Source organism: Etheostoma spectabile, chromosome 4 (assembly GCF_008692095.1).
Source record: "Etheostoma spectabile isolate EspeVRDwgs_2016 chromosome 4, UIUC_Espe_1.0, whole genome shotgun sequence".
Classification (NCBI taxonomy): domain Eukaryota; kingdom Metazoa; phylum Chordata; class Actinopteri; order Perciformes; family Percidae; genus Etheostoma; species Etheostoma spectabile.
This window is the reverse complement of record NC_045736.1, coordinates 3,760,578-3,784,183: the sequence shown is the minus strand read 5'-3', so window position 1 is coordinate 3,784,183 and position 23,606 is coordinate 3,760,578. Positions and strand designations below refer to the sequence as shown.

General features: G+C 41.2%; 3 protein-coding genes across 12 annotated transcripts in view; 2 read left to right on the top strand and 1 right to left on the bottom strand.

Moving 5' to 3' along the window:
• Window positions 1-851, top strand: part of acmsd (aminocarboxymuconate semialdehyde decarboxylase) — an 8,232-nt gene extending 7,381 nt beyond the window's left edge. The window contains exons 9-10 of the mRNA XM_032512963.1: window positions 189-287; window positions 601-851. Coding sequence (XP_032368854.1) covers window positions 189-287; window positions 601-663 — 162 coding nt within the window. The 3' untranslated portion in view covers window positions 664-851. The remainder of the gene's footprint in view (window positions 1-188; window positions 288-600) is intronic.
• A 1,891-nt stretch (window positions 852-2,742) lies between these two features.
• On the top strand, window positions 2,743-13,208 carry ccnt2a (cyclin T2a). Of its 9 annotated transcripts, XM_032512945.1 has the most exons (11): window positions 2,743-2,987; window positions 3,630-3,711; window positions 4,660-4,788; window positions 5,089-5,149; window positions 5,721-5,783; window positions 6,302-6,347; window positions 8,897-9,060; window positions 9,287-9,357; window positions 10,214-10,493; window positions 10,530-11,528; window positions 11,680-13,208. In XM_032512945.1, exons 1-11 carry the CDS (start codon window positions 2,830-2,832, stop codon window positions 11,751-11,753), a joined length of 2,127 nt encoding a protein of 708 aa, XP_032368836.1. In that variant the 5' UTR covers window positions 2,743-2,829; the 3' UTR covers window positions 11,754-13,208. The 9 variants fall into 9 exon arrangements, 7 of the variants coding, with proteins under 7 accessions (XP_032368836.1, XP_032368835.1, XP_032368837.1 ...); XM_032512944.1 differs by having other exon boundaries at window positions 10,214-11,528; XM_032512946.1 differs by lacking the exon at window positions 5,721-5,783 and having other exon boundaries at window positions 10,214-11,528.
• Window positions 13,209-13,434: 226 nt separating this feature from the next.
• The window catches only part of map3k19 (mitogen-activated protein kinase kinase kinase 19), a 10,856-nt gene continuing 684 nt past the window's right edge, over window positions 13,435-23,606 (bottom strand). The window contains exons 2-12 of one of the 2 annotated variants that reach the window (XM_032512923.1): window positions 22,908-22,968; window positions 21,732-21,806; window positions 20,921-21,046; window positions 20,400-20,554; window positions 19,677-19,711; window positions 17,335-19,530; window positions 16,742-16,846; window positions 16,215-16,453; window positions 15,876-16,128; window positions 14,479-14,687; window positions 13,435-14,268 (exon numbers count right to left, since the gene is read on the bottom strand). In XM_032512923.1, coding sequence (XP_032368814.1) covers window positions 14,136-14,268; window positions 14,479-14,687; window positions 15,876-16,128; window positions 16,215-16,453; window positions 16,742-16,846; window positions 17,335-19,530; window positions 19,677-19,711; window positions 20,400-20,554; window positions 20,921-20,991 — 3,396 coding nt within the window. In that variant the 5' untranslated portion in view covers window positions 20,992-21,046; window positions 21,732-21,806; window positions 22,908-22,968 and the 3' untranslated portion in view covers window positions 13,435-14,135. Of the gene's footprint in view, window positions 14,269-14,478; window positions 14,688-15,875; window positions 16,129-16,214; window positions 16,454-16,741; window positions 16,847-17,334; window positions 19,531-19,676; window positions 19,712-20,399; window positions 20,555-20,920; window positions 21,047-21,731; window positions 21,807-22,294; window positions 22,584-22,907; window positions 22,969-23,606 lie in introns of those variants that run through there. The other variant, XM_032512924.1, reaches the window with a different exon arrangement.

Below are 23,606 nucleotides of genomic sequence, written 5' to 3'. Positions count from 1 at the left end.
AACGGGAAGACAACACGAGGGTTAAGAAGACACTGGAGGAGTGTTGCCAGTTTTGAATGTGGCGAGTGTGTTTAGAATTGTTCTACTGATGACAGTAACTATTCTTATTTTCATCAATTAGACAGAAACACTGTATATTTGCACATATTCACTCCAATAGTGTTAACATGCATGTATTCCACTTCCAGGATAAAGTGATGCTGGGAACGGACTATCCATTCCCACTGGGTGAACTGCAGCCTGGATCACTAATTGAGTCAATGGACGAATTTGATGCCACACTAAAGGTATGAATATTTCCCTCTCCTTCATTTAGACAATGCAGTCACGTCAATACTGCTGTCTTGCACTGCGTCTATTACCCAGGTAGAAAATGCTTATTAGCAGAAGTACAAAGGATGAAGTACAATTCTTCTTTGATAGAATGTAGAATTTTGTATCGGTACAATCTATAAGCCACGGCAAATACATTGATGTCAATAAATGTCTTTAATTCAGGTAGCTTTTAAAACTGAATTGAATACACAAATGAATAAGTTTTAAAATCTTAAAAGTACTGCATGTCCAATCATACATGGTGTGTACTCTATTGTTTTGCAGGATAAATTGCTTGCTGGAAACGCAGTGGAATTTTTGGGCCTGAAACGAGAGGAATTCGAGTGAGATTCAAACCTGAGACACATATGCGATACCCAATGGTTCTGTGCAAAGGCTTTCTTCAAATATTCTTATTTGGATGAGTATGAAAACCATTTTGGATTAACTTGTATAATAAATATAACCAACTTTTTTGTTGTTTGTTATAATAAAATAATTTAGTCTCAGTATTTTGTGAATTTCTTTATTTGTTTGATACTATTTATTAACGGTGGGAATCTCTGGGCACTTCACGATTCAATTCCGATTCGGAGGCCAACAATTTGATTCTAAAACGATTATCGATGCAACAATTTTTTATGTACCTTTAAATGTGTGATTTAAAAAAAAAATACATGCATCTGAGTTTGGTAAATTTTTACATAAACAGTAGCCATTACACACAAGTTTTAATGACATTTTTTTTCTCTACTGATGTTTTTATTTTGTAGTCATTTCATGCTTAAGCTTTGTACGTGCCTGTGAACGTCCCCTTCTCTCACAGTAGTAGTCCTCCATGTCAGAGGCTCAGTCCCGTTTAAAGGTGGAGAATTGGCTTCTTAGAACATGAAACATGAGGTGGTCAGATGTAATGTGATCATGTATGAACAGCCTTTATGGGTTTTGCCTAATTATTTTATGTATTTCTTATTAGATCATGTGTATATACAAAACTTATTTTTTTTAACTTTTGGAGTTTAGGCACTCTTGCCTAAACTCCAAGTTATCCCATCCTCTTTCAGTCACTCTGTTTTCTGATTTGCACATGTCTGCAGACAGTAACTTGTAAATGAAAATTAACACATTTAAAAGGAAAAAAATATATATGCTATATATTTTTTTAATAATCGATTATTTACTTATCAGAATTGATTATCGAATCGTTCTAGGGAGAATCGCAATGCATCTAAGAATTGATTTTTTTTCCCACCCCTACCATTTATCCATGCTTTATTGTTACACATCGTACATGGTTAGTAAGGCTGGGCAATATATCGATATTGTATTAATATTGATATATGAAGTTAGATATCGTCTTAAATGTAAGTTAATGTAACATCCTGATATGACAAGTGTTGTCTTTTCCTGGTTTAAGGCTGCATTCCAGTAGAGTGATGTGAACACAACAGCCTGTTTTAGCTGTTCCATTATTTGCCTTTACCCGCATAGTTATATCAACATAACTGATGATTGTTTATCAAAAACCTCATAGTGTGCATATTTTGTGAAAGCACTTATTGGCAACCCTACAACATTGCAACAATATCAACATTGAGGTATTTGGTTAAAATTATTGGGATGTGTGATTGCTGAAAGAGAGATGGAGCAAGGACATATGTAGGCCTATTCAATTTAGTTGCAAAATAAACTAGGCCGGATGGATGCAAATTGGATGGATATTCATATATTATGTATAAATCCTGTTTTAATGGTAAAAATAAGCAAACATTGTTGGGCATTAAAATTACAAATTTCTGTAGTGATTGGGCTCGGTCAATGACAGAGGGGCTCCATAGCACCCCCTAACGTGCACCCTGAGTTCGACAAAAACTAATGATTCAACACTCAATTAACGTTACTAGTTTAACTGCTTAGCTCGTTCTTTTACTGATCAAGTAGTGCGGAAGCGTCCACGCAAAAACTTAAAGCATGGAGCTTTCGGCTGTGGCTTGAATTTCTATTATCTGCCTGTCTATATTTATATATTTCAACTATCAACTTGTATATATTGTTTCTGAATATATTAGTGTGTATATATTGTTTGGTTGTTTTGTATGTGTAAGTGCATTGTGCACGATGATGATCCAAAGCAAAATTCCATGTAGCCTATGTGTCCTCATACCTGGCAAATAAAGCTGATTCTGATTTTATCTTTCTTGCCTAATGAGGTTAAATGCAACACTAAAAAAAGAATTCATCCAGCTAATGAGTGTGGGGAAAAGACTCAACTTTGAAGCTATAGCTGCCCCTTGCTGCTTTGTGAAATTTAAGTTATTTTCCCCGCTTCTTGAATACACAGGTACACAGGTTCATACACAACCAATCGGATGTCGGATTCGGATCCTATGCCCGGAATGCATGACACCACCAATTGCACGTTCGCACCAAGTCTCACCATCGAAGAAGAAGTGTTTTCCTGTGCGACACCGGCGTCACATCCGCTTTCTCGATGCCACTGAATGTTGGAGAGCAATGGCGGCGTGCCGGGGATCCTCGTCGAAATGGTTTTTCACCCGGGAGCAGCTCGAAACCACGCCGTCGCGCCGATCTGGAGTAGAACCAGACCGGGAGCTCTCCTACCGACAACAGGCGGCGAATCTGATCCAAGATATGGGTCAGAGGCTCAACGTGTATCCTTTGTAAACAAACGACTAGACTGGAAGAAGTAGACATGCGCTAACCCCTGCAGCGGGCCCGATACTTTGCTTGCTAATGTTAAACAGACTGTTTATTTTAGGGACCAAAATTCGGGACTTTCTACATGAATGTTTGGTTATTGTGTTTGTTAAACTATTGCTACGCTATGAGTCTTAACCTGGAATAGGAATGTCATTGTTTTATGTTTAACGTTAGATACATGCTAATGTAACCTGCTAACAGTTACCATGCTAGCTATGGGTTAATGTTACGTCCATTAGCCGAGTTTGGAGCTGTTGCACCGGGTGTCTTTATCGTTACTCCTCAGCCCGACCGAGCTTTGTTGATCAAATAACGACACTTTTAATTAGAATTCAATACGAAATCTGATGTTAAAATGTATTTGACATGGCTTGTTATTTACACCTAGCTCAATTAGCGCTATCGTAAAGCAAACGGAAGTCGCCTAATTCCATTGCTATACAGGTTGCTTGCTCAACAGTTAACTTTTCTCTACTCAGACCTTTACAGTTGTTTACTGTAGTGCTAATACGTTGCCTAATGATGCGTGGCTTTATATAATGACGCATAGCAAAATTGTTCGCTCTGTTCATTTCCCTTGACCCACCCTCCAGCTCTCAATTAACCATAAATACAGCCATTGTTTACATGCATAGGTTTTATATGCACCACTCTTTCACCAAATTCCATAGAAATGTAAGTAATCTGTTACATAGTACTGCTATAGAGGGTTTTCACCGACGTCACGTTCTGGGCAGTAACCCGGATGCGCGGCCATATTGGAGATACTCGGTGTAAACAACTGTACGTAATACGGTGGAGTATTGTGCACTTTGGATACTTTAAGTGAATATGGCCATGTCTAACCAACAGAAAAGCATCCAAGGTGCGCAGGCATATAGGGACGGACTTGGACCACAAGAAAAGGTGCCATATTTTGAGAAATTACAGTTTATTGGCGGTGCAGATCCCTACGAGTTGGCTCTCTCTTCTTGTATCCATGACGACCCGGGGATTCGTCCTTTAGTCGCATATCCCGATATAGTCAACTACCTGCTTTTCTCGCCGAGCCCATACCCAGCTGCAGACCTTAAATCCTACAGAGGTTTAGAGGCCTATAACCAGGTGTGTGGATGTGGATGGAGTCATTAACTACCATTGTGTGGTGAAGGCCCAAGTAAGTAATGCGATAACGTCTTTAATCACCCAAATCTTAACTGTATGACATCATTGCAATACTCAAGGTGTAGCCAAGTGACTCTCAATCGTTTTTCATTTCAAAGAGCCCCAGTTTGCTATCTACACTACCTGAGTGAGTTTGAGCTTTGCCAACCACAAGCGCTTCTTTTCCTCTGATAACTTGTGGCATTCCTTGCCCTGGTTTTGAATAACTTTTGGAAGTTGATACTATTCCAAAGTTTTTTCTCGGTCTGGCCTGTTGGTACAACCTAAAACACGGCAATAATAACCATTTTCCTTGACAACTTTTTGGGATGTACTTCAGTGCCTGTGCAGTTGTGATGTGGAGTGCCTCCGATATGGCGACTTCCGGTCTGATGATGCGTTGTGAAAACCCTCTATTGAATTACAACCTAGTGTCACGTGTTAGGAGTATACATTGAAATGTCTTGTTTTTTTGTACAGATAATATCTCCAACCACCTTGTTCTTGGCCGCAAAAGTGGAAGAGCAACCTCGGAAACTCGAACACGTGATTAAAGTGGCACATGCCTGCCTAAATCCCCAAGAACCACCTCTAGACACAAAGAGTAATGTAAGTTTGGGCTCAATGGTTGAAAGTTTCTCCTTTCTATCTGACTTTTCTGTTCTCTCAGTCGTCATGGTTTCCCTATGTATAACTGGCTGTGCCAAAATCCATTGCCCTTTAAAAAAGGGGCTTATTTTTTAACTGCCCTGGCCTGCTGTTGGCGTGTACCATACACCTAACAAAGGTTACATTAACAATAAAAAGAACCTCTGTTTGGAGGTTTTGACCATAGAAAATCAGTTGTTAGGGGGATAGATTAATAGACTCATTACAATTGTGATGTAATGACTGTCTATCAAACTTCAGGCATACCTCCAGCAAGCTCAAGAGCTGGTGATACTTGAATCCATAGTGCTGCAGACCCTGGGTAAGTAGTGGTGACTGGAGTGGATGACTTGAGAGAGACATAGCGTATTGTTTATCATAATCTTTATCTTTTTCAGTAAGGGAGAAGTGCTATTGATCACTGTTGAATATATTCATCACAGCCTGTTGAGTGAAATGTTTAATCAGCTGCTGTATGGGTATTGTGTCATGTACATATTTTCAAGAAATCATGTAAAGGTGACATGTCATTCTCTCATTGCTAACATTTGTCATGAAACATGGCATTGATAAGGCTTTTAGAAATGTTCTCTCCATTTCAGTTCTGCACAACATTTCATGTTAGGGCTACAGCAATGTGTGCTTGCCTATTGATTGCATTCAAGACTGAGAGACTTCTTTCATCCAGAATGAAAGTGGCCAGAGCTGCTTGTATGGCACATCATTTATAATGTACATATATATGAATTGACTGTTACGTCCATAAATACCTACAAGAATCTGAATTGATAGCCTTAACATGGAGCACTAGATTTGTTTGTTTGAGCATAAAATGACATGTCACCTCCCAACTGTCTCTGTGTCGAACTCACCTGTCATGTATTTTGTTCCAGGCTTTGAAATTACTATTGATCACCCACACACTGATGTGGTGAAATGTTCCCAGCTAGTGCGAGGTAGAGGCTTCCTTCTTTGCTCTTTTGGCCCTCTGCTCTTATTTCTCCCACCTCAAACATGGGTGGGGAGGGGGGTGAAACCTTGCTGATTTAATGGTTACATGGCCACACATCTTGCTGTTTTGATCGCCTTTTGAGTTCATTATATGACATGGCACATACACAACACTGACACTTATTGGGCCAAGTCCAAGACAGAATTTAAATCATTTTTGTTTTGTCAGTTTGCCTTTACAGTCTGCATCTGAGACACTGACCCCTTTTTAAATATTGGTTATGGTTGATGCAGTCAATGAAGTGGTTCTGGCTTAAATTTAGAAACATCATCCAGCTTGCTGAAAGTTTCCAAAGTGTAGCAGCAGCTTGTGTGTAGTGTTTTCAGTCTTGGCCTTGGCTTAATCAGTGCATTGAAACATTTAGTTACTGACCTAATGGTGATAAATGCTTTTGGCTTGCAGAAATGGTAATCCTTTTTCCTCCCCTATCCCCATTTTCCTATTTTTCTGTCTCCCTTACAGCAAGCAAGGATCTGGCACAGACTTCCTATTTCATGGCTACCAACAGGTTGTTATCCTGCCCCTCCTTTGTTGCACTTTGACTGCACACCATAGCTTCCTGTAATGCAGGGTACCCTTTCAGTGTCCAACGGGCCCTATTTGCGCTGGTGGTTGTTGGGATGCTTGCCTCCTCCCCTCAGCTCCCCTCCCTTGTTAAAAGGGAGCGGGACAGGGTGGCTATAGCGTTACCGGCCCCAGTTGCAGTGCGGTGTATTGTACTAGGGACCACGTGTTGGCACAGATGGGTTGAATGCAAGGTGTGAAGTGTAGTGGTGCGCTTGAAACCCACATGTTTGTTCGGTTGCGAAAAGTGCATAATTCTAAAAGAAAGACACTTTGGTAGCCTGAATAGCAGCTAAAGATTTCACAGATGTAAACATTTCTCGTAGAGGTCTTTCCGGTAAGTACCGCAAATACACTTTTTAAATGTTCTTTGTCATATCCATTTGTTTAAAATGCATTATCTCCTCAAATATTTTTCACCTTTTACAGTATTTGCCTGTCTTTAAATGCATATGTTGTCTGGCTTTTCTAAAACATTCTTTCATACATGTAGATCATGTAAAACGTGCCCAAAAAATACATAGTTGCGACCCATTAAGGACCAGCAACATATGTAATGAGTACAACTATTTGAGTATCTCTCATACTAATTAAAATTCATTTTGTGATTATGATTTTCTTTCTAAAGCAAGGACAAAACATTCTTTTTGACATTTTTTTGGTCCTTAAAGGGTTTAATATTCAACGGTGGTGGAAAGGAATTCACATTAATGTCATTAATTTCAACTACTTCTTATCAGTTGACAGTGTATGGATGCTGAATGTGAACGGTGTTTGAAGTTTTGCACTGAGCTGGCACTTATTAGGAGTGCAAGCTGTAGCCAATGCCAGTTCTTAAAATAGCCCGATACTCATACTGATTGATATATACTTTTTTTAACTCAGTCAAGAAGACTCATTCCTAATGTGTTTAAGATGTATAAATCCATCTGAGGCGGGGTTTTAAATGTCACTAGCCAAAAGCCTGTAAATGTTGGTTGTGACTGATGGCTCTGTAACCTGACTGATCAGACTCCAGACATTGTACTTGTCTCTAGGGTTGGACATTGTTTTGATTTTAACAATTCTTATTCCAATTGTGATTCTCGTAAAATAAAGCCACAGTAGCGCGCCGCTTACCACGCTCCTTGGCTGCAATACAACGAGCGCCTGGCCACTACGGAAACCAAAACTTTTGCATGTTAAATTTGGAACCCATGATTAGATTTGAAACCAAGTCCTCCGTATGATTCCAATAAGGAAACAATTCCACTGGCGTAGTAATCTTTAAGACGATTCCAAGTAGGAATCGGTTCTCGATGAACAACCCTATTTGTCTCCCAGTACAAGGTTACCAGCCAGCTCTAACCAAAAGAGTAGCGGTGCAAAGTTGTGGCTAGTTATTATTTTTTTAATACAGCTTCATGATGAGGAATTGCAGTTGAATTTAGCTAAATTATGGGCTAGGTGTTTGTTAAGAATCTGTACTTTCATGTAGTGGGATTCTAATAGTATATTCATGGCTTAAGTGTCTGATAAATGTTTGTAGGGACCGCCTACTACCTACTTTCATTCTAAAAAAAAAAAACTAAAAAAAACACTGTGGTGGTGCAGTTATGGTTTTTGTCTACATTTTAGCTTTAAAATAAATAATGGCCATGTATCTAATTTCTAATTACTGTTGATGTGAATTGAATATGTTGTTCTGCTTGCATTACTGTTCACTCTTGCAATTTTACTGTTGCAGAACGATGTTGCACTTTTCAAATTCGTGATTTCACCCTTGAGTCATGGGTCAGATTAGCTACGATATTTCAATTGAGGAAGGCTCTGTGTGGAGACCATGCGTTCTCTTTGCAATACTGTCACGCTGGTGCCCCGTTGTATCCATTGATGTGGAGGGCCCACTAGGTTTATCCCTTTTAACACAGTCCCAGAGACCCTATACAGAGGGTTGTAGGAGCAGCCCCTCGTCAGTTAACTGTACAATGACGTAACTGTCACAGGGCTGGCCTCAGGGTTCAGTGTTTTACTATGGGCCGACTGCACTTAGCTAGTACACGTGACCCCCTCCCCACTTACCTCGCTTTGGTTTTTTGTGTCTTAGCATTTAAACCAGCCAGGTTCCTTGAAACATAAATTATTGTTGCATGACACAATTTGATGCCTATTTTTTTAAGCACACTGGGAGTTATGGCCTCACAAGAATCATGATGTTGTTAGAGACCTGCATTGTATCACCTTTTATTGTGAATTGGGTTTGACATGTTACATTATCAGATTTCAATGTATCAACACAATCAAACAATGGCTTATCTTTAGCAATCAATTCCTACAGTAAATTAAAACTGTCTGCTCCCTCTTGTGTTTTTTCTCTTGTTTCTACATATGTTGGACCAATCGGGACAACGCCTGGCCTAAATCAACTCACTCACATTCCTATATCCGCACATATGCGAAACATTCACTTTTTCTTGCACACACTCATCACTTAAACACACACTCACTATGCAGTCTACACCTCACTACCTTCTGCCTCCAGTACAAGCCCACAGTGATCTCCTGTGTGTGCATCCACCTTGCGTGTAAGTGGTCCAACTGGGAGATCCCAGTGTCCACTGATGGGAAACACTGGTGGGAGTATGTGGACAACTCTGTCACCCTCGAGCTGCTTGATGGTGAGATTGACTAATGTCCTTTGCTTTTATATAATATTTTAGTGTGAATAACATAACTGGGAAGAAATTTCTTAAACATTGCTATTATTTAGTAAGGGTTTCTATAATGCCTGTTTTTGTATTTACTTTTGGATTGCAGTTCAAATACAAGGTCACAAGGTGGAAATGATTGTTGGTACATTAAGCAAAATTTAGGTGGTTTTGTGACATTTTTTTCTTTTTGTAGAGTTGACCCACGAATTTCTGCAGATTCTGGAGAAAACACCCAGTCGGTTGAAGAGAATACGAAACTGGAGGGTAGGATGCACTGCTGCTCCATTTCATGCATTGGAAAGATGTGTAGCGCAGGATGTATAGATGGATGTAGATGGTTTCACTAAAACTGCTACATTACACATCATTTTGATCTTTCAGACTACCAAAAAACTTACCGCCCTGTTCAAACCTGGTATAAACATTCCTCTGGGGGTATCTATTTACAAGTGGACAGCTCTAAGTACAGGTGTGAATGCACCCAAGGCACAAAGATTTGACCACATTCCAAAGTTGTTTAGCAGTGTGTATGCACATTAGTAAACTGGCATCCTCTGCGTGAACTGGCTTTGTCCGCCAGTATCTGAACATTTTGAAATGCCCACAGCAATATATTATGCTTGGGTCAAACATCTTGGGCGTTTTTGTTTGCCTAGAACAAGTCAAGGAGGCTCAGTTACTTTCTTTTCAATTTCTTTTTTCCAGCAGACTAGGCACGGAAAATGCTTTGCTGGTTATAAACACCAATGCATTTGGCTAACGGAAATGTTTGTTTGCATGTAGAGTGGAGAAGTGAGATCTTATCATATGTGGTCACCTACGACCCTTGTGGAGATGCATTCTAATGCCAGGTTTGAACTGATATGCATAGAGCTGTCCAATTGTGGTCAGATCACCCAAGACACATTTCAATGCCAGATTCGAACAGGGCCCAAGTATCAAACACATTTTTGAAAACAATTTAAATAGCCACAGTATAGGAACTATAAATGTACACCCCCAGCTTTAAAAAATCACAAATATTAAGAGAACAGAAATCGGCTGTTAAACTCCCTTCAGCAACCCAACTGCAATCTAAAACCAAACTCCTAACAGTGTCACAACTCATTTTATCCCCTAGGCGACGCAAGCTGCCAAAAAGCCCAAGGGTGACAGCACTCAGTCGGCTGACAACTCCTTTGCTGGGCCTTCCATGCTCCAAGATCATGGTGATGGCTCCTCCAACCCAAGTTTTTCCAAAGCAGGCGTTCCCTTTACCGTGCCCATGCCTGGCCAATCCGGAGGTGCACCCCTGTCATTGGACGCCTTGGCTGGCACGTACAACCCAGCTAGCCACAGTGAGTGGCCCCTTGGCAACCAGAACCAAACAGGGTACCCTTCCACTTGTATAAAACAGGAACCCCTCAGCATCCCTGCAACCTGTATAAAACAAGAACCCCTCAGCATCCCTATCCAAGAGCCGACTCTGTCCTTGCAGACATCCACTTCCTCTTTGCTTCAGCGTCTGCCGGTATGCAAGACTGAGAAAACACTAGAATTCATCCCTGTCGTCAAGCAGGAACAAAAAGGACCAGGTGGGAGCGGAGTGGGCAAGCATCAGCCACCAAATCAACCTCCTCCACCACAGCCGTCTCCCGCTCAGAAGCTGTCTCTGGACAAATACAGAGAGAAACAAGCTGCAGAGCTTGCTGTCTCTGGGCAGAAACGCGGTCAGGAACCGCATGGAGGAAATATTGATTGTGACGGGAGGGGGGATATGTTACCTTTCTCCTCTTCTACCTATGCACCATCCTCTGTGAGCCAAGTGGACAATAGAAAACATTCACAGCCCCACCAAACATCCTATGGTGGTGTCGGGAGCACCACCGCCTCCCCAATGAAGATGAAAATCTCTTCCTCCTCGACTTCAGGGCAAGATAGACGTCATCTTGGTGACAAACGGGACAAAGGCTCACTTAAACTCCGCCTGGCTGTTCCTGGGTCAGGTAGCAGCTCCCAGCTGGATAAAATGGGACAGCCGAGCAAAGATGAGCTCAAGATGAAGATAAAAGTCTCATCGTCAGAGCGCCACAGTTCGTCGGATGAAGGCATGGCGGCCAACAACAACAACAACAACAAGAGCAAACATTCCAGCCCTCTGGTGAGCAAGGAGAAACAACATCGTGGAGCAGATCACAACCTCCATCGCCACCACAAGCACAGTCACCCTCATCCACACACGCACAGTGGGAACGGCGGCGGCAGCCTGCTACGTGGTTCTCCAGGACTGGTCAGCATGGAAGGCACTCTGCTTGCTCCTCCCGGATCCACTTCTTTGTCTTCTTCACGCAAAAGGGTGTACCCCGAGGCAAGCCACAACCACCACCCACCATCCTCCTTCTCCACTTCATGCTCCAAAGTGAGCAAAGTCCCCAAGGGGGGCACTGGTGCTGCAGGTACATCTTTTTCTCTCCCCTTTTTTCCTCCTTGCTCCTCTCCTGTACTGCAGTGTGTCTTGTCTGGCTTGCAGCTCTATGGCTAACCTCCCTCCCTCCTCCTCCTCTTCCTTATTCTTGTTTCTCCTCCTCCCCCTCCTGTCACACCCAGGTGGGCTGCGGACCTCTCAGCAGTACCCTCCTCCTAGCGAATCGCCACATGAAGTAGGAGAGCAGAGACACTGAATCCACCGCTCTGCAGCCACGGACCACCCCGTGGAAATGAGAACAAACTACCCACACCTCAGACTTTGGAGACTATGTTCACCTCTCTGTTAAGTGCCCTAGGAAAACAACTCATTATGTCATGATAAACCCTTTACTGAAAGGCAGAAAAACTTGTCTGCAAAAAGATCAGTATTGTTGGACTTCTCAATTTTGGAGAGATAAGAAAGATGAAAAAGAAATTATGCTTCCTGACTGTCGGGTCTCTGGGCTGTGATGCTCAGTCCTGTCTTTCTGTTAGTGTGTTGAATTGCTGCTTGGTTCTCCTTCCTCCTCAAATGAGTCTAGAAATGTGCGTGTCTGTGTTCATCACAGAGAAAGTCCTTCCCACATTTCAGATCTCTATGGGAAAACAAAAGTATTTTATAAGTACAATGAGGCATGGAAGGTGCACCGACTTCATTTTCTTCATCTAATATATATCTATATATTTTTTTTTTTAACGAGTAATTTAATTTAATCACATTTCTGTGGTTGTATGGAGAAAGCCAGTGGCCAGCTGGAGAGGAGTACAAGTTATGTTTGCTGGCATTCCATTTAGTACTCTGGATGGATGCAAGACATTTTTTAGATGTAAAGTTTTATCTCCTCAATTTCTTTCTTGTCTTGATTTCTTTTTATACTTAAGTACTGTGCATATGAATGCATGTTTCAATCATCAATGGGATTTAAAAGGAGAATGCGTACTTGCTGTTTACAGAAAGTGGAGATACATGTACATACATTTTTGTATGTTTAAAGAAAAAAAAAAGCTATACCATGACTACTCAGGTTTAGAGCTGCTTGTAAGTATAACTATAATACCTAGAAAAGACTTATTTTGTTGATCAATGGATTAGGCATCAATGGGGTAATGATTCCAGTGGTGTGTGTGTGTGCTTCTTACCTTCCTACAGGGGGTGCTGTACTGTGCTTTTCCGTCAAAGGGAATATCGGTAGATGTCCTCAGCAACACAGGCAACATCCAACACCTACTTATCAGAGCGATGCAATTTGTACCAAAAATATAATTCTTTTGGACCTATAAGTAAACCTTAAGCTGGATGCCAAAGGTTGTGCCTCAAAAAGAAACTGTAGTAGTAGTGTGCTATTAAAATTTACATAACCCTTTTTCTTTGAAGTGCATCAGACATAATTTTATGACATGAAGCTGTGGCCCTTAGATTTCAGCCCATACATGTATAATCAGCCATTAACATTGTACAATGTAGAAAAAAAACAACTTTAATGCTCGGTTCCATCCCAGCAAAAGTTGTCACAAGATTGACCAATTATCCAAATGCAACATGACCTGCTAGATATTTTATCACTGATGTCCTCATCCAATTGGTTGAATTTACATTTGCAGCCATGTACCTGTCCAAGCACGTCTTCACATGAGTTTCATACATTAAACGCTATATTCTCAAATCTTGACATGACCGTTCCCTCTGTTCTTGACTGGGTTTGTTACTCGTTTATTTGATAGGCGTTTGCAAAATACTTGGTAAGCCTGAGGGTGGATTGTTTGGATCCTTATTGGGGACTTACTGTTAAGACACAGAGCGGAAACAACTGTGGACCATTAAGCATACCCTATTCTTTACATTGTTTTTCTTCATTTCAATATTATGAATAAACTTAAAAGTTGCCACTACCCTAACACATTATAAACATGGTTGTTTCTGTCATTTTATTGTGCATATAAACATGTTACTAGAGTCTAGGGGGAAGGAAACTTGGTGATTTGTAGAATTAAACAGACATGCTTGTATATTTGCCAAGTTTTTATTTGTGGCATGTCTCTCAAGCATAATTTTACGCACTGATTTCTCAATAACTCAGAGGAAAGGTAACAGGAAGTAGTGTACATTCTTGGCATGGAAAACTTTAGGTTATGAAAGTTATGCTTTATATGGAGTAGACCTATTTTATCAGAACATACAAACAGCAGAGAGTACTAGAATTACACTGTATGGATACAAAATTAAGGTATTTATAAGATCTGCACATTTGAAAGATTGCTATGGAAAATATCCAAAATCTGGCATCTATTTGTTCACATTTTAGGTTTAGGTTCTATTAAAGTTAAACGGATGAAAGTGCTTCTCATGTAGCTTCTTAAACTTCCCACTTATGAGTGCAATGACTACAGGTCCTTGATATACTTTGTGTTGGTGTAGTTTCCAGACAGGCCTGGGAAATGAGCCCAGCGCCCTTTGCTCCCAAACTCACTACTAGTGCATCCACTGGGGATGGGTAGGTGGCCCCTTAAAGGGTCACCAAAGAATACTTGATGTTTTGAATTTAACATCTGAAGCATTGTGTCCCCTTGAACTGAAAAGCATTCTGTCTTTGTGTAACTTAGCTACACAGTCCCTCTGGGTGACCACAGCAGTTCTTTTTCTGCGTTTCACAAGCGTTCTCTTCACTCGCACTTTGATGAATGAATAAATGCTTCAGCAGCTGGTCTGCAGATGGCCGTAGTCGCTGGTCACTGGAGTTGAGGGAAAACAAATGAAATAAGGGAATTTATTCCCAAACATGACTAATAAAAAATGCTCTGAATTAGGTCTCTTACTCAATTAGTTCCAAACTAAAAAAAAGTATACTGTATATTTGAGTATAATTACATTAGGGAAAGATTCAGAGGATATGTGAGGACAACAAAGTTTGCACTGACCAGGGAGGACAAGAAAAGCCTTACCTTGTCAAGGTGATTGCCACAAAATTCTTGGCGTCATCCGAAAACCCATCTGGCAAGGAGGGCATCAACCCTCTTTGAGCCCCAATGTAGAACAAGGCAGCCATCTTGTCCATGTGTGCCAGTGGTGGTTTCCCTGTGGCCATCTCAAACACAGTGCAACCCACACTCCATATATCTGACTTCCTGCCATACCCTGTCTCATTGATAACCTGAGGAGTAAAAAAGATGCCAGGTGTCACTCAAGACGTAACGGGAAATTTTACGTTTTACGTATGACAATTAAATAAATACAACGGTAACACTTTATAGTAATGGTACATGAATTATCATGACTTCATGCATGAAAAAGCAGGAATTCATTCATGTAGTACTTAATGAACTATCAGCAATGTACAAAGATTAATAGTATTTCATTCATGACTTAATGCAGGAACAATACATTAATGAATGCATCAATTAAGGTATTTGAATCATAATGATTTCAGATTTATTAATGATGTTCATGTCTTCTTTACAGGTATATCTGTAGTTAAAGTGACAGGCTAAATAAACTGAATTGTAGTGTTGTAATCATGATTAACTTAGCAGTACTTCTTCATTGCTGTCATTGTTTGTGGCCCTTCAAATAAAGTGTCCATCGTTAACATTGATACATAAGATATGAATAATAGTGGCATATGCCCCAATCTCTGTGACCCCACAAACAAAATAAAAATGTCAAGAAATGTTTTTGTGTTCAGATACTTACTTAGTTAAAAGTAAGATTCATAAATATCCTTTGTTCTCAGGCATTGCTTTTTGCCTTACGTTATTGTGAATAAAGCAACCATAACAATGCATCTGCAGTATACTGTATTTTGTTGCAAATGTAGTGAGCTTTGTATCATTTTGCCAACCCACTGCTTTGAATCTTAATACATCTAATTTCCTTTTATGCCACCATAAATTACATCTTATTTGTCAATGTTAAAGATGGACCCGGTCAGCACTCTATTTGACAGACCATAAACATGAAGTCATAAAGATGTAATGTTTAGTTAAAATGAATACAACACTAGAACATTTAAAGAAATACATTTAAATTTAAAGAATATATTAACATTGCTGTGGCTGGTCAGTATATTTGAAGAAGACATGAACAATATTAATAAACCAGAAGGCATGATGATTCAAATATCTTAATTGAAGCATTAATTAACATATTGTTCCTGCATTAAGTCATGCATGAAATACTACTAATTCTTGTACATTACTGATAGTTCTACATGAATGACTTCATGCTTTTTCATGCATGAAGTTATGGTAATTCAGGTACCATCATTATAGAGTGTTACCAATAGAACGTAGTTCAAAAAGAGCTACCTCTACAGATGAAAAGAAAATCGCTCTACATCTACCTCTGGTGCCATCCAGTAAGGTGTGCCGTGGACAGACTTCAGCAGATCTCCACTGTTGCTGGCAGTGTGGTTCAGGCAGCTGAGACGGCGCGCACAGCCAAAGTCTATGAGCTTAATGACGCCAGTGGGCATCAGCATGACGTTGTTGCCCTTCAAGTCCCGATGAATCACTCTGTTCAGGTGAAGGAAGGCCACCCCTTTCAGGATCTGATGGGTGTAAAGAGCCAGGACACGCTCTGGCAGAGGGCCAAACCTGAGGGCATGAAAGGGACGGTGTTAAAGGCATTAGTGAAGACCATTTTGTGGGCAAGTTGTCAAACTGTTTGAAATCAACCTCACCTGTGAAGGATGCTGGCAATGGATCCTCCTGGGATGTATTCCATGAAAATGGAAACCACATGCTGATAAAGTGAGGTACCCAGGAAGCCCACAATGTTGGTGTGTCTGAGGGTTTTGAGGAGCTCCACTTCTCCCTGCAGACGACTGTAGTCCCTCTTTGCATCGTCGGGGTCAGAGGCATCCAGTCTCACCTGCTTCACAGCTATCAGCTGGCCCTGGCTGGTCAGGCCACAGTACACCTGGTAAGAAGGCAGCAGTGATCGTCACGGTTAGTAGAGTACCAATGTCTGCCGCGGTATGAATACTATTTTGAGTATTTGTACAAGATTACTATAGAGAGAGCATGGTCGAATGATAACTAAGGTTGGACATTGTTGGTGTTTTTTAAGCAACATGAGAGCATCAAATAGCTGGAGTTCTGAGGGTCAACAGATCCCCCGTTAGTGATACAAAGACACAATCTACATTTTTCTCATGCCTAAATGTGTCCTTTGTCTTTCTTTATCATTGTAAATTCTCATACTTACTGTCCCATAGGCTCCCCTGCCCAGCACTTCACCCTTTGTCCATGTGATGGTGTCATCCACAACCAACCCAGAGCCAAGCAGAGCAGCACTTTCTTTTGAATTAACCTAAATATGTGATAAAATGCACCGATTGAATCTTCTTTTCCACAACCAACATCTGGGCCTCTGAAGCTTTAGTCAATTGGAATAATTTGGTTTCTCTGGAATATGAAGTCTATTTTTTAACAGATTTGAGGGTCACATGTGAACGTTATTGTGTCATATTTTTTGTAAATTTTATAGCATTTGGAGAAAAAACAATTGGTAAACAAACTTTAAAAAAGTATACGAAAAAAAGAAAAATTTCAATGAAAGTGACTAAAATGTGAACAAATGTCAAATAAAGTGAAAAAAATGTGAAAAGATGTTGAAAAGTAACAAATTGTCAAAAAAGTGACAAAAGTTAAAAAAAAGCTTTCAAAATTTTGGGAAAAATCCATGAAAATTTTAAAAGGCTCAGAATAAAGAAGACAACACAGGGGGTAATCTTGGCTATATGAAGACAGGACAATGCTAATGCTTCTGTTTTGTTACTTTTGACTATAAACATTTACCTCAGGAATTGTATTTCTTCCTGACACACCCTTGTCTTCTCTGTTGGACTCCATGTTTTCGGAGCCTATGGATCCATCCCTCTCATCCAATGAGATCAGCTCCTCGGCCAGACATTGCAGCAGGTCATCTGTAAGCGGCCCGTCCCCCACCTCATCCAGAAACTTCCGGTAAACTGGTGACATGATGGTGTGGTTGCTGCTGGAAGACGCCCCTGTATTGACCTGTAGCCATTCAGGGCTTTGAGATAACACCGCCTCAGGCAACGGTCGGTTTGGGTTTCCTATTTCTTGCATATTCATGTGCAGGTGACTATAATCTTCAGCATTAGATGAACCTGCTGGCATAGTCTGTGTTTTGTCATGAGATTTGATTGTTTCAGACCCATATATAGAAAGAGCCTCCTCTATGGTAGATAAGATAGTGTCTTGAGCCGTTGTTTGACAAATTTCAACATCCCTAGAGAGAGCTAACTCAGCCTCTGTTTTCCCATCTGATTTAGGCATATCCTTGATTTTGTGTGTTCCTTTCTTTGAAACAGGTTTGTGAGTTTTAACCCTGGAGGCCGTAAGTTTTTGTTTGCTTTTAGCTGAAACCACTACACTCTCCCGCGGTCTTCTCCTCTGTGCTTGTTTCAGTCGTCTGTGTTTGACTTTGTGACCCTGAAGTGTCTTCCTCGGCGGAGCCGACTGCACTTGTCTGTCCTTTACTTTCTCACTGGAACTGGATACTCGTAGGTTATCGTAGATCGGACCGGCAAACATCTCGTAGATGGCCGGTCCTTCATCCCCACTCTGTATCTCCTGAAACATGTCTTTGTAGGTGATGAAGTCCACGGCAGATTTAGACCTCGGTGTCCCACCTAGACCTGGTCTCTTCAACTGACGGACGCTCTTCAGCTCCCTCAATGGTGGAGCTTTGTTGCTGTTCATCATCTTGTCAGGATTTACTCTTTTACCCTGATCAATAAGCTTCTTTCGTGGTGACGGGGTGCCAGTGTAACAATGAGCACCTTTAACAGATTTAAGCTTTGACTTTACTTTTGTAACTGGCTCTCCACCAATTATTAGCTTGGGGCTTTTCCTGGTTTTATCTTGAACTTGTGTTGAAATTGAGGAATACTTCAAATTGTTTTCAGACTTGTTCCGGTTTAGGATGCTTCGATCTTTATGTGCTAGAACGTTGAAGGACTGCTGGCTGGTTTGAATGTTTGCTCTTAGTTCACAGTTCATGTTGGTTCTTCTCTCTGTGTTTCGGACAGGCTGTAAGGCTTTCAGCACCCTCTCAGCTCTCTTGGGATCCATGCTTGATTGTGGAAGATTTACAGCTGGAGTAAAGAACTGAATTTTCTCCTCAGTAGTGCTAGTAGTGAACTCTCCATCCTCCCTATGAGGGATTGGGTTATCCTGCAGCTCATTTCTGTAAGTCTCTTCAGAGCATGCAACAACGTGACCTTGGTGATTATTCATATGAAATGTTATCTCATGGCTAATCTCAGGCTCTGGGTTGCAGCCCACATCGTTCTTTTCTTCCTTAGACTTTGATGTGATAGGTATTTCATTGTTCACCGTGTCTCCTTGTTGTGCATAGTTACGTTTTATAAAGGACTGACTGTCAACAGGCTCCTTTGTATAGTTCACATTGGTGGCTTTGCCTTCACAGTGAGAGTTCATAGCTTTTTTAGTGCTGAGAAGATCACTTGTATGATTGATAGGCTCTCCATCCAGGTCATGTGCTGATCTGTGGATCGCTGGAATATGACTGATCCTTGAATGAACTTTAAAATGCTGCTGGGTCTCCTCAACCAAATCAGCCTCGGTGGAGCACATATTGTTTGAATGTGGCAACAACCTGTCTCCTATGAACTTCAGATGTCTTTCTCCTGAAGCTCTATCACACATATCCCTCTCATCTTCCTCATCCTCCAGGTCAATGGAACTCTGGCTGCTAATGCTGCTGCTGGAACCGCTCTCCTCACTACCCCCCTTAGTGGTGAGAGGGCCAGTGCGTGGGCTGCCCCAGTACAGCCTCTCTCTCCTCAGCCAAGTCCTGGAGCAAAGCGGGCTCCGGCTGATGGGCTTCAGGGGAATGTGGGGCTTTATTTCTGGCAGAGCTGCAATGTCCCTGGGCCTTCTGTCTAGTGGTGCCAACAGCTTGGGTGTTCTGGGATGCAGAGCAGGCAAGGGACCCTGCGAGAACTGCACAGAATACGGACATTGACAGTAATTAGATGGTTCAGACTGGTGAGGTAGACAAACTATTCGATGGATAAAAAGAAAAATCAAGTATGACAACTCAAATATGTGAATATGCTATAAGGAGGTTTTTTTTGGTTGAAATTCACCTTGTGTTGATTCACAGGGTCTTGAGAACCCAGTCCTGCAGGCAGGAAGAGATTACACATATTAAATGACATCCAAACAAGTATCAGCATCAGCAAACTACAATACGGATTTGGTTTTAAATCGGCCACTCTTCAAAATTAATACCACAATATTTCCTTTCATGCATTATATACAACACACGCAATCCCTTAAGGGACATGGGGAATCTTTTTTTTTCTCATACTCTCTGGTGCGGACGAGAAACCTTTGTCCTGAGCATGCAAAAGTATTTTGTGCTCATGAGATACAACTCTCAGGCTTGCAAAATTATACTAACAAAGTACTGCTTTGTTAGTATAATTACTATTACTATTACTATAAGTTACTATTTCACATTCACAGCATGAAATCGTTTACCAGTTAGTTCAGCATCTTTGAGCGTGTTGATGACACTATCAGGAAAATGTTGTTGCGTTTTTCCCGAAGAAGAATACTTCCTCCTCTGCAGCAATTCCGACTACTCAGATTGGTTTCTCACGAGCACAAGATAATTTTGCATGCTCATGAGAAAAGTATCTCGAGAAAGTTTCTTGTCCGCACAAAAACCCATTACTATGTCCCTTTAATGGCTCCGTACCCTTGGGTATGGATATTCATAACATATAAGGAAATAAATGTCCTCCTCTGTTCTAAAATGTAATACTGCTAAATGAGTCAAAGCTTTTATAACTACATTTACATACGTGTTTGAATGTGTACTCTGGCCTGCATCATAGTGGTTGAACACAGTAGTGGTTCCATGATGCTGGGGGCTGATTGGCTGAGCTGGCTGTGTTCAGCCACCGACAGCAGGCCGGGGGAGGATGGGGATGCAGCAACCACACTTCTTGTTCTCTGCCTGTGAGGGACAAAACCTTCAAAACCTTAATGATGTGTGTGTGTGTGTTTGTGTGTGTGTGTGTGTGTGTGTGTGTGTGTGTGTGTGTGTGTGTTTGTGTCCCACAGATTTACAAAAACTCTTTAAATGTGATGGTGGCAAGCAGGGTAATGAATCAAATATCTGCTATTGATTGGTTCTTAAGTAATGCCAAATGCCGATACATAATGAGTCCAACTGCAAAGAAAAGAAAGGACGTCTCTTGTCCTCTTAATACCCAGGTGCATCAGTGCTCGGTGTCTGTTATGTTGTGCACTAGTCGTTGAAAGTCAAAGTTTGATTACAGCAGCTCACTCATTGATTTTCCGTCTTCGTCCTTTTTTGTACCTGTGTTTAGGGGGTACTGGCATGCAGGAGGTCCTGGTACTCAGGAAACCAGGTGAGGGAGCAGGATCCATGTGGCTCCAACGTCTGCTATTGTTGCCCAGGCTCGGCAGAGACAAACCTCCAATGCTGAGCAGAGGAGGAGAGAGCACAGAAAAGTATGGGGTTAGTATGGCCTTTGACAAGGAGAGAGTGTAGGTTGCTTGGGAGTTTGTTAGGGTTTAACAGAAATTCCAAATGCTGATGATTCTTATTGCCTTGTGCTGAGCTGAACATAATGCCAAAAGCCTCATTTTCCTCCCATCTAGCTCTTTTACTGGAAGCTGATGCTATGAAATTAGAGACCTGCTCAAAGACCTTTATTCTCCTTGGAGAGCTTGGACTTGATTCAGTGGTGAGAGCTCCACATAACAGACAATGAGCTGATTCACCAAAGCCCTCTCTCCCCCTGTCCCTGTGACTCTAACCTGTTTGGGTAGAACAGGTTGTCCTCTGGACACAGTGACAGGTGTCTGCGTACAGGACAGGAGTGTAACCAGATAGGAAACTATTCTACTTGTTGGTGTAAAGTAAGAGGCAATTGTTGACTAGCCCAGGGAGAGTGCTGTTTACACAACTGACTGTGTGTTGGGGTGATGGTGTGTTAACTGCACGCACATTAGATGTTTGTGTGTATACAACTGTTTGTGGTTACTGTACGGATAAACAGATGTTGATGTGTGTGTGTGTGTGTGTGTGTGAGTGTGTGCGTGCGTGCGCATGCGTGTGTGTGTGTGTGTGTGTGTGTGTGTGTGTGTGTGTGTTACCCGCCCACCTCCCTGCGTCCTGGTGCTGCCTGATTCTCTCAGTGTTTCCATGGTGTTTTGGAAACAGAGGGGGATTCCCTTATCTGCTCCACCACACACACACACACACACCACACACACACACACACAAACAAACACACCACACATCACACACACACACACACACACACACACACACACGCACACACACACACACACACACATATTTAAGTTATATATACCATATTTCTGGCCGGACAGAAGCCAAATATTGTCTACATTCAACTATTTTAATAATTGTTGAATGTAATATCTTAATACATCTGATTTCACAGTGTATAAGCTTAACTGTGAAGTGTTTTTAAGCAGTTTTTTAGACTGGGAGTTTTACAGTAAATTCTAAAGAACAACATTACTCTGAGGTTTTCATTGTCGAGACAGCACCTGTATCACTTGACAGGCTATGCATTTGCTCTATTTCTACATTCCTAAGCCGTCCTTACACTAGAAAGCATCTTGATAACCACAGGTAAACTGCTGCCAATATTCATATAGGACGTATTGATAATCATTATAGAAAAAACAAAATTACCTGTTTCTGAGCCTATTGGTCCACTCTGCTCCCATATTGAGAATACGTTTAAGAATCAAATCAGATTGTTCCTCTCTGTTTTTCTTTATTTCTCCACAACCTAACAATTGCACATTCCTTCTGTTTTTGCTCTCTGTATTCTCAACTTGTCGTTCCCTCTATGTAACACGCTCTTTTAGTGATCTGCTCAATCCTCTCTGCGTATCAGCAATGCTGTTGTGGCTGCGATACAAGACCAACAGGCAGGTTTCTCAGCTGAGAGGTCGTATTGTGTGTGAGACCCCTCCCACCTAGTTACGCTCCCCTCTCTCTGCTCCCTATAGAAGGTGATCTAATGGCCTATTTGGGACCTGACAGTCTCTTTATTTGTCACTGTGAAATGCAAGAAACAGTTCAAAAGTTTGACCTGTAGTTATTTAGTATCAAAGACACTAATATCCCCTTCTTGTGTTTTCTCTTTGGCCCTTTTTTCCTCTATGGACTAATGATACAAGTATGGCCCTCTCTTATAAGCCCACAAAGTAAAAAAGAAAAGTTGCATTCCCATTTTGTACATCAAGAGTCCACACCTTAGCCCACTAAAACTCCCAGGAGTCCTTGAAAGAGTCCTTACCTTGGCGGAGGCCTTTGCGATCGTCAGATAGAGGAGGGTACCCTGGAGACTCTAGCACTTCCTGGAAGAAACAAAAGTGAGCAATTTATTATGTATCCTAGTCTTAAAAAGGGGCTGGTACAAGTCCTGCAGAACTGACGTTAGCTCAGTTTTACCTTTTAATACATTTCCAAATTAGATTAAGTAATGTCCTTATTTAATTTTGTAATGAATGTTTTAAATTCTTGTGTTCTCAGTGATTCGGTGAATACTTTTTCAAAGCTTGTCCGGTATGCAGAGCAAGAAGAGATTACAAGAAAACAAACCACATTGTTTGCACATCAATTACTAATATGATGAAGCTTGTGCACATGTATAAAAGTAAAGCTTTAGATTCAGACATAGCTCTCTTGGTGGTTTGGAAGTCAACTTAAACATTACAATTTTGATTTTTCAGTTTTTCCAAGTAAACCCTTGGAATAAAAGTGTAGTTTTTTAGTAGTTTTAACACTTCATGTACACATACATTACAATTGAGTGTGTCAGTTGGCCTTTGAGACTTGTATACCATCTGCTCTTCTCTTCCAGCTAACCAGCTGCCCTACTGGTCTACAGCATCTATATGGAGACCCACAATGTTGCAGCTAAGTGTCGGCTACCCAGAGTACACCTCCTCTCTACACACACACACACACACACACACACACACACACACACACA